Below are 10,774 nucleotides of genomic sequence, written 5' to 3'. Positions count from 1 at the left end.
CTTTATCGGAGATTTATTTTTAATCAGAATTCAAATTAATCTAAAATATGTAAAACAAATCCTGATACGTATTAGTGTGGATCATATCCGCATAAATTTAATCAAAATAACATCCTCTTGTATCATATTAATAATATTATATTATGTAATTTAATAAGATAATATGGGATATTTGGTTCGTAACCGAAATCGAAATAGAAATGAAAATCGAAATGGCTTGAAATCGAAATCGGAATGGTCAAATTCTTCAAAATATTTAGTTTGCGACCGTAATCGAAATCAGGATCGAAATTGAAATGAAAATTTAAATCTATAAAAAAAATAAATATTAAATTTTATATAAATTTTATCATTTCTATTTTACTTTAAAATCAAAATTAAAATAATTTTTTAATTAAATAATTAAAATAAAAATTATTTATTCTAATTTCAATTTCAGATTCTCATCCTCTCCGTTCAACGTTGTCAATATTTTTTCTGCATCGCAATCCAGCAAGATGATGCATTTTTTCTGCATCTAATGAGGGACAAATAATTACTTCGCCTTACAACGGCACAAACTGCTGCAGTTAAAGAACTTGTACCGTTGTACGCGAGTCGCGAGGAAAAAGTGTCGTGGTCCGACTACTTCGACACCCCGAGATAATGCACGTGTATAGCACGTGCTTGGGTTGTGCCGGAGGTGCCGCCTATTTATCCACGTAATTTTTATTTTTTCAATCCCTTGCTGCCGTCCCCTCTCGCTTCAAGAAGATGGCGACAGCGACGGCATTGCTGCAGTCGCTCGGCCTCAGCGCGCTCTGTTGGCATCCATCGTCTTTGTTCTGGACGGGCGGCACAAGAAGGATAAGAAGAAGAGCTATCGATGGAGGCAGATGGAGGAGGGACCGCGAGCCCGAGCCTCCCTACCCACGCCCCTTCTCGTCGTCGTTGAGATGCCAATGCCATGGGGTGGAGGGGTTGGAGACCGAGTCTCGTCGGGATTCAGGCGGCAGCAAGAGCACGATCGGTTCCGGTGAGTGGACACTTCCATACTCGGTCCACTCTTTTTTTTTTTTTTTTCTTTTTTTTTTTGGCTGACCCTCGACCGTCAAGAACCCTAGTAATTCAAGTCCAAGAAAAGGACAATTTATAATAAAGGTAAAGCCATGAATCTAGAAATTCTCATTAGCTTCAGCTCATTACCTTCTTGCATCGCACGCCCACACTTGCTCTTCCCAGGCGATGCTGTCTGGATTCTAAAGAAGGATGACGGGTTCAATTCGAATGCCTCGCAGTTTCCTCAGGAGCACGCTAAGAATTGGATTTCCTTTATTCCCGGGCTTCAGTCATAGATTTCAAGGAAAAGATTCATTTTCGGGAAAGAAAGAAACTAAGGGGGTGTTTGGTTCGCAACCGGAATCAGAATAGAAATGAGAATCGGAATGGCTTGGAAGCGGGATGGCCAAATCTCCTGTGACAGGAATTGAAATCAAAATTGGAATAGAAAATTAAATCTATAGAGGAGAGTAGGGATTGAGTTCTATATAGATTGAGTCATTCCGATTCTACTCCAGAATCAGAATCAGAATAGGACTCTTCTCAACCAAATGGTTGGAATGAAAGTCACCCATTTCGATTCTGATTCTGGACCCTCACTCCCCCCAACCAAACACTCCCTAAGAAATACAGAATCTTGGCTTCTTCTTTCCAAGAAGCCCTAAGAGAGAGATGAAGGGTGATAGAAGAAGAAAGGAAAGAGTTCTGAGACTCTTTCTTTCCCCCCTTACCTAAGAAAAAGAAAATGGAAGTATAAAAGGAGGGATATGGAAGAAGAAAGCCTGCCTCTCACTCCTACTCTCCCTCATAAAGAGGGAGGTGATTCTCCACCATTTTGGTCATATATCTCTGTTCACTCTTCGCAGATAAGCATCCTGCAATTGCACTAATATTGGCTCATCTAACAACATTAGAAAGCTTAACTCAGAAAGCTTTTTATGCAGAACTTGAATCAACGGACATGATCTACCAATGAAATTAGAAGTTATCAAGGTAATGCATTCTTACACCACTAATCTTGAAGTGGTCTTGGGTAGGTGTTCTCATTTGAAGTATCAGAAAAGGTGGAATTAACAGAATAACTAGCAAGCCCTTTCCTTCCTTTAAAAAATATTTAAGGGGTGCTTGGTTGGGGGTAATTAAGGTTGAAATGGGAATCAGAATGGATGACTCTCATTCCAACTATCTGGTTGGGGGGAGTGACATTCCGATTCTAATTCCAGAAAGGAATGAAAATGATCCATTCATTTCATAACCGAATTCGGACTCATCCCAATAGAGTCAAAATCTCATTCCAGTGGAATGAGATTAAAAAAAAAAATCGTCCGTCCAACTCAAGGAAAGGAGCCTAGATGAAATTCCTCACCTCGCTCTCCCCATCGAACACTTGGAAGGCAAATCCAGGTGCTGGCACTGGTGCCGGTGACGGTGCCGCCACAGCGGGGTCCGGGGATGCCATTGGCCATCGGAAGGGGAGACCGATTTCGAGGGAAAAAGATGGTGACCAGTCATCTGAGGGTCGGCCTCGGGCGCACTGGTGGGTAGCACGGTGGCGACGGAGGACAGCCTCCGCCGATGGTTGAGGTACTCCTCCTGGATAGATCTGGGGACCAGCATTCTCTTGATGCCGTGGATGATGCCGTCCGGGCGGACCACCGCATCCGGGTGGATCATGACGGTGGTCCCAACCCGCTTCACAGCGGTGCCGTCATCGGAGAGGTGGAGGCGGTCCCTGGAGAGGGTCCGTTGGTCGATGGGCTCAGCCGCCAATGACTCGGAGGCGACAAAGCGAGAGGGGATCACATGGTAGAGGATAAGGGTTTGGAGAGAGTTGAGGTTGCTGGGCTCAAGAAGGAAGCGCTTGAACTCGGGGTCGAGCGCATCGTTGCGGGGGGAGAAGATGGTGAGGTTGTGGCGGCCGATGGCATCCTTTAGGGTGCGGAGGAGGAGGGCCTTCTCCATGAGCTTTGCCAGCTCCGTCCAAATAAAATTAATATTAATATTATTTTTTATATTTTTAAAATAATTTTAAAAAAATTAAAGATATTATTATTATGTTTAATTTTTATTTTATATTAATTTTTAAAATAATTAATTTTTAAAAAATTTAATTAAGAATAAAAATAAAAATTTGAGTTGACTTCAATTCCTATCTTTATATGAACCAAACAACAACAATGGAAATCATCCATTCCGATTCTGATTCCGATCACAAACCAAATATTTCGGATGATTTGGCTATTCCAATTCGATTCCAATTCATTTCCATTCCGATTCCGATTCTGATTCTGATTGCAAACCAAGTACCCCCTTATTTCAGTTCGTTCTAAATTCCTTTGGCTCTTTGATCAAAACATCCAATGTTTGTCTGCAGGTAAGGGCTGCTTTTCTTCAGCTTATGGAAGAAGAAATGTCATTTTGATGGCCATGGTTCCTCTTATACTTCCATCGCATCAGATCGTAGAAGTGTAAGCTTACACTGTCCTGCTTTTCATAATGTTAATATTTATTTTTCCCCATAAGGCTGTTTCGCTTCAAACACTATGAACAAAAACATCACCCCGATATTTCTAAATGATTGGATATATCTTTACTAAGGAAAAGTGATAAATCATGATTACCGTGATTGTGATAGTTTGTCTCTATCTCTTTGCTGTTGTAATGTTAATGCTAGGACAGAATCTGTGTGACCATCTCAAGATTGACCTTTCACTGTCTTCACTCCTTTCACCAGTAAATTGATAGAAACCCCTTTTTTGGTTCGATTCCTCAAGTCTTAGAACCTAGTGTGGAGGGAGGGGGAGAGATGTATCAAATGAAATAATTGGATCCGTTTACAAAGATGTATATTTAATAAATAAAGGAACCTATCACAAACCTTTCAGCATATCACCATTAGATGGTGTGAGATGTTCATGTTAAATTGGATTATCACATGCATGTGCATAAGCCAAATTTGATGTTCATGTTAAATTAGACTTTCACATGCATTTGCATGTGCCAAATTCTACTATTCACAGGACAAAAAAAAAAAAAAAAAAGAGGGAAAAACAAAAGTTTATATCAGTATTATTAAGGTAGGAGCTTCCTTGGAATTGATAAGGGCCATAAGGCCACCTGTGCATTTATGGAAGTTAAAAGGTATAACCGTGTACGGTATGCCAACCAAGGTATACAAAAGCCAAATCAAACAAAAAAAAAAGACAGTAGCATTAGCTGCTGCTAATGTGATAATTTTAGTGGCGTTTCACTGAATTTTCGATCCAATAACTGTATTAGGTTTTTAGAAACAAGGTTTGGCGTTATCTTGCATGCCTATAAGCTTTAGTTGTTTGACCTATCCCAGATGGAGGTATATTAAATTGTTCATTTTTTGTGAGTTAGATTGTTGTAACAGAGATCAATTACCTATATTCAAGTAGGATCATGATGAGACCAACAACTTTGCTTGGACCAACCTAGCCATTTTCTCAGAATGCCTTCATACCATGTATGATAGATGATTCCCTAGTAAATGAAAGTACCTTCTATAGTAGTCCATGCACCCCTTTGTCGTCCAAGGAATCAGATAAGCTGAAGATCTCTCATAAACCACAAGCCATGCTTGACCATTTCCTGTGTAGTAGCGAACGAATTTACCACCAAGCAACTTAAGTTCCAAATAAACTTCCCTACATTCTCCTAACTCTACTATGAAACTAAATCTAACTTAAATCTTTTATTGCACTTGCCTATTACTGCAGATTAAGTGGTGGGGTGTCCATTTATTTGTTTGAAGAAGATATGTATCAAACAAAATGGCACTTTGTCCTAACACCCAATACCTCTCCATGTTAGAGGCACACCTTAACCCTCCATGTGAGAGGCATAGCCATCTTAAAGGACAACCAAGATGAACAATTTATACATCTAGAGAAGATTGGCATTCAAATAGGTTCTGTAGATCCATACCTAACATAAACTTCTATTGGTTAGAGAATTGATCTATCAACTTGGCCTGGTATTTATCTAGCAAAACTAAAATGGCAAGGACAAACCTATTCTAATCTGACTAACATCAGGCAGAAAATAGTTAGAATGGTCCATTATGGCTGGAAAATTACAGACATCCTGAAAAAAAGAAATTTGATCACATCCATTCAGCGGCAAAATTCAAAACCTGAAACTGGCTGTAGTTCTGTATGTTTGTGCCAGATCCAACTAGACAAGATTACCTGAAAAGTGCAACAAGTAGACACCACACTACCACCCAAGTTGATTGACCCCTGATTCCTGAATGCCACTTAATAGTGTAACATATGTCCACCTCCTTATTGAATCAATGTCTTTCATTTTTCATGATGTTGACAAAAGTGCAGTTAAATGCATCTAGGGCTTCCAATGGAAATACTCAACTTTGATTATTTTGTTATTTCTAATTTTTCAGGGTTGATTCACGTGAAGTATCAGTTATCCAAACTGGGGTGAGGAATGTTTTGTCCAAGACCAAGGCTGCTGGTATCCTTCGCATGGCTTTCCATGATGCAGGAACATTTGATGTAAATGAGAACTCAGGTTCTTGTAGTAGATTATGCTTGATGAAGTTTTGGTATGATGCAAATGTTCATAAATTTGAAGAAGCTCTGCAATTAATGTTCCTGAAAAGGAAGGATGCAATAACTTACCATATTTCATTCTTTCCTGACTTTATACATTGAAAACCAAAAGTTGCATTCTATTTTTTTATCCTCTGTAAATTATATATCTTAGCACGATTCGTTGCAGGTGGTATGAATGGGTCTATAATTTATGAGCTTGATAGACCTGAAAATGCTGGTCTTGGTAAATCCTTAAAGGTCTATCTTTTAGTCCCTCTGCAACACATATACATGCATGCAAACAGATGCACATGTGTGTACACGTGCAAGTACATATATGTATGTCATCTGTGGTCATGTGTCCATCTGTGATACCATTCTTATACCAAATTTCTTCAAGAACATCATGTTTGTTTGGGTGTTGTTTGATATCTCATTTGTTTCAACTTGCTGATTACCTGTAGATATTACAGAAAGTGAAGAAGGAGATTGACCAAATTCAACAGGGTATGTGGTTTACATAATGCAAGGTTTCTTTAGTTAGTGGAATTCTGCCCTTCTCCTAAATCCTGTATTTTATTTTTAATTTGTTAGTGTCTTGGGCGGACCTAATTGCAGTGGCTGGTGCTGTAGCCATTTTGTTGTGTGGAGGACCTGAGATTCCTGTTCGATTAGGTCGACTAGATGCAAGGTTCTGCTTCATATCTTAATCCCACGTTAACTATTTAGGCCATTTTCAATGCTAAAACTCAAATATAACATGAGCATGCTCTTCAATACCAAAAGTAAATCCAACATGGGTATGCTTAAAGGTCAAGTGAACCAAGTTATTTTGGTCTTACAGAAGTATCAGATGTATCGTTTAGTTTTATAAGAAGTTTTCAGCTTTTTTCTTAGTGAAGTCTTTTATGAGATCTCCACCCAAGTTGACCTGGCAGGATTCACAATGTTTGATTTAAACTTTAGTAGGCTGTCCGCCAACTCGATCTTCGCATTGACAATGAAAGTATTGTCTTGTAGGATGCCTGATCCTCAAGGGAAACTTCCTCGAGAATCGTTTGATGCTTCCAGTTTAAAGAGATGCTTTTTAGAGAAAGGCTTCTCGTGAGTTCTGCACTTTCATGTCAATTCTACTTAAAATTTCTTTTATTTATATCATTAGAAATTTGAATTGATTGATAATTTTGTGATCCGGCTTCATCCTTGAGCATGATTCCACTTTTGCTTGTTTCCAAGTTACCCTTCTCAAACAGCCATCTATACTTTCACATGCATCATATGGGCCCAACTTAGTGAGCATCAGGGTTTTCTGTACCGACCTATCACACCTGGTACTTGTATGCTGTACAGACTCGATAAGATATAAGGTTTGAAGGCTTGATATTGTACTGGCACATGGTCCAAATGCTTTCTCACGTATTGGTTGGTTCTTGATACAGGGTCCAGAACTGAGATTTAAAAGCTTGGCAAGCATGCTATGTCATCCCTTGTTATGCAAGTTTATTGGTTCTTGTTGTAAATCTGTTAGTAAGATAATCTATTTTATGATGGCTAAATTTGATAATGGGCTTCCAGCACCTATCCAATACAGCAGTTTTTTTTCATCCTACATGCAGCGGCAAGGGCATCTTGTTCCTCTTACTCAGGTCACTGCAGGAGATGAACCCTGTTTTGAACTGCAAAATCTGGTATCTGTTTCATGTAATGAGCAGATAGTGTTGGAAATATTGCAAATACTAAGGTAAAGAAAGAAGAAAATGCAGATGTGAAATTCACCAATAAAATGACAATTAGTGTGTAGTTCTCCACAATGTGGCACTACAATCTGCACTCATATGACAAAAGAAAATTCTAATAATAAGCTGTTCTTTAATATAATATTTAGATCACAAACGGATTGGTTTTGGATGGACTACATGATTACAGTAATATAAGCATTTAACATTAAAACAACCTTTGCTTTTTAAAGAAAAAAAAAGTGAAAAAGACACTTGCATGGTGAAAGCTTTCTTCTCTTCATGCTTAGTGCTAGCTAGCGCTTAGTTGCAGTAAGCGTTCACCCTAGGCATCACATCCTCTGCAGATCTGGGATCTTTAGCATACAATTGTGAAATCACTTTCTTAAATGCATTTAATCCAGCAAACGTATAGCTTTTTTTCTGGGTTCCATATATACATTTCAAAATCTTGTCGCAGAAAAGACAAGCTTTCTTTTTTGGTTTTTTGAATTTTACGAGTGTCTAATGCAACTACCTTTGATGAGCACTTCTTTTCTTTCTTTTCAAAGGACTGGTTCTTTTCTGTTCTGGCACTTGGAACTAGTCCTGTACAAGTATAAGCTAGTTCCAACTGCTTGCCTCCAATCACCTTTTTCGTCTTTTATTTATAAATTCTCTATAATGTGTTTTTAGGTTAGATGTGTCAATCTGCCATTGACCAATAAGAATTCAATGTGTATTGTTCTGATTGGTGTATAGCCTGACCTATCTGCTGGCCTTCCCAAAGTTGGACCTCTTTTGCTGAAAGACATTGTTGGGTTGCTGGGATTGATGCTTTCATTCTGTGGAATCATCATTGTTCTTTTTCGAACATCTGAACATGGCCTTCAGAAAGTATTTGCACAGTCTGAACAACAAATTTCCATATTATTTTCTAGTCGTGTATAGAATCATAATTCACTGTTGCTTGATTTTTCTGAGATTCAATAATCATTTGTCTTTAGAGCTTATCTAGTTAATTTTCTGTAGTTGAAATTTTCAAGACAAAGTTATATATAATTAGATAAACAATGTATTATCCCCATAAAGTGGATGAGTAGTGGCGGTCCAACAAATGAGGGGAGAAGAGAAAGAAATAAAATACAAAAATAAGAACTCCCTCAAACAAAGTGAACAAGGAACACCGCCTCACTGTTGGAACAAAGAAACATCCTTCACTGATCATGAACATATTAATGATCATATGCTTCTGATTTTCTCTGCATCTTGGTGTCTTCTTGAAGGCCAATATTTATTGCCAACATAACTGAATTCTCTAATGTTAGCTCTAGAGCAAGCTTGGCTAAGCTAATGCCAAAGATGAACTTGGGTAGCAACATCACTCCATGACAGCTCCAAGTTGTGCTTCTTTGCCTTCAAATTTTGTGACCAAAATACCTGGTATTTCAGGTTGTAAAATTAGCCTTGTCATCAGTGATAAAAACATTAAAATCATGATTAGAATATAAAGAAATCAGGTGATGTTATGAAACAAGTAATCTCATATGGCCCAAATGCTGCAGTATATTGGCTCTCTGCATAGGGTAACACATCTCTTGCAAATTCTTTTTCTTATTATATTCATGCTTTCTCTTTTACAATAACTAAATGCATACCACCAAGCAATTGTTTAGATGATGTCATCTCATGCCACTTGGGCAAGGGTGGGGGGTTTGATTTTGGTTGGACTCAGCTCCCGAGGAGTGGAGTGGCTATGGGGTTGGTGGTATGGATTAGCCTCTCCTAAACTCCAAAAACAATAACTGAATTCATGATGATGGGCTTGTATTGGCAGCACCCAAGAGCTTGTTGCATTATCAGGAGCACATACGATTGGAAGTAAGGGCTTTGGAGATCCTAATGTTTTTGACAATGCCTACTACAAAATACTGCTTGAGAAACCATGGACATCTTCAGGTGATGATTCAAATTCTAGTTTGTCATGTTCATATTACTTGTCTTATATAAAGTGGAGGTATGTATCAATTTACACATGGTTTGGGTACGACATGCTGAACACGACAGATGAAGTTACTCCATGAATTACTTGTTTCTTTTTGAAAATGGTCACGGTTGGTTGTTTATTAACCTCAGAGTTAGGTAAACTGAAGAGAGCAACGAGCAACCTATGGACTGTCATTTCCTAACTTGTTTCTGACCTTAAGTAGATACATAAATTGGTTTTCAGTATCATACCATGCCAGTCAGTGTCAGACAAACCATCTCGTACTAGTGGGAAACCAATACTCGACACACCCTTGTATACCAAGAATAGGACCGTACTAATGCTGTACCTGCTTGGGTGTCAAAACTGGTATTAAAAACCTTGCATAAAACTACAAGACTTTCCTTTGTTAGCACCTTTTCCTATGTCATAATTTCCTTCATTAGAAGAAGGATTTTCACTAATATATATATTATCATTCTCATTTTCTGTTTTATTACTTGCCATGATATAATCTAATGCCTGGTCAGTGCCTAGCTCTAACAGCTTCACTAATTTTTCTTTATTTTATGTAATGTTTCTCTTCATCTATCAGTTTTTGATGTGGTTTCCTTGTTTCATACAGCTGGTATGTCAAGCATGATTGGGTTACCATCAGATCGGGCACTTGTCGAGGATGATGAGTGTTTAAGGTCTTTCTGCACTACATCGGCTTCTATACAGCATATTGTTGATTTTTTGTTTATGATTGTGATGTTGCATAGAAAAGGTTTTCATTCTATGTTTGATGCACAAGCTACTCTTTTTCTGCAGGTGGATCAAGATATATGCGGGTGATCAAGTGAAATTTTTTGATGATTTCAGAAATGCCTACATCAAACTTGTGGATTCTGGTGCTTTGTGGGAAGGTGCTTAGGTGCAATGTGATATATATATATATATATGCAGCATTTTTTTTCCTGAGAACCATGGTGGGGATGTCACCACTAGGTTTTGAACCTTAGACCTCTCCTGGGTTATGGTTATTGTCTCGATCATATGTATGTATTCTCGTGTTCCTTCTCTTTCTTCCTCTTATTTTGCATTTTGTTCAAAATTCTACGATATCATCTGTCAGAATAAGGTGAAGAAATGAGAACATCAGTTATTGTGCATTAGAATGACAAATTGACTTATACGCCCGATATGCATGTAACTTGACGTCCACGGGCATAGATTTCCCCCTTCTTCTCGGGTCAATCAAGAAAAATTTTAATTTTGTGGTGGAAAAAAAATGTTGTGGATTAAAGCTTAATGGAACTGATACGACCGAATGGAAGAGCGTGATAACTCTTTTTGAATGCAAATTTGCCACCTCTGGCCCACTATGGCAGAAAATTGTGAGATATGAATGACATTGACTTGCATGTTCTTATGGGCGAATATTGTGGGTCAATTGTGGCCAGAAGACTTAGAAA

At 38.4% G+C, this 10,774-nt stretch overlaps 1 protein-coding gene across 14 annotated transcripts; it reads left to right on the top strand.

The window, feature by feature from the left end:
- The first annotated feature begins 724 nt into the window (after positions 1–724).
- On the top strand, positions 725–10,381 carry LOC105033983 (putative L-ascorbate peroxidase 6). 14 transcript variants are annotated; one of them, XM_073255036.1, is made up of 10 exons: positions 725–1,015; positions 3,413–3,506; positions 5,465–5,535; positions 5,803–5,873; positions 6,089–6,122; positions 6,210–6,306; positions 6,636–6,719; positions 9,168–9,289; positions 9,943–10,009; positions 10,131–10,381. In XM_073255036.1, exons 1-10 carry the CDS (start codon positions 754–756, stop codon positions 10,231–10,233), a joined length of 1,005 nt encoding a protein of 334 aa, XP_073111137.1. In that variant the 5' UTR covers positions 725–753; the 3' UTR covers positions 10,234–10,381. The 14 variants fall into 14 exon arrangements, with proteins under 14 accessions (XP_073111137.1, XP_073111138.1, XP_029117296.1 ...); XM_073255037.1 differs by having other exon boundaries at positions 6,080–6,122; positions 6,234–6,306; XM_029261463.2 differs by having other exon boundaries at positions 6,080–6,122.
- Positions 10,382–10,774: the final 393 nt, after the last annotated feature.

The sequence above is a fragment of the Elaeis guineensis genome, chromosome 3 (assembly GCF_000442705.2).
Source record: "Elaeis guineensis isolate ETL-2024a chromosome 3, EG11, whole genome shotgun sequence".
Lineage (NCBI taxonomy): Eukaryota > Viridiplantae > Streptophyta > Magnoliopsida > Arecales > Arecaceae > Elaeis > Elaeis guineensis.
The sequence above is the reverse complement of the archived record's forward strand: the minus strand, read 5'-3'. Positions and strand labels throughout refer to the sequence as shown.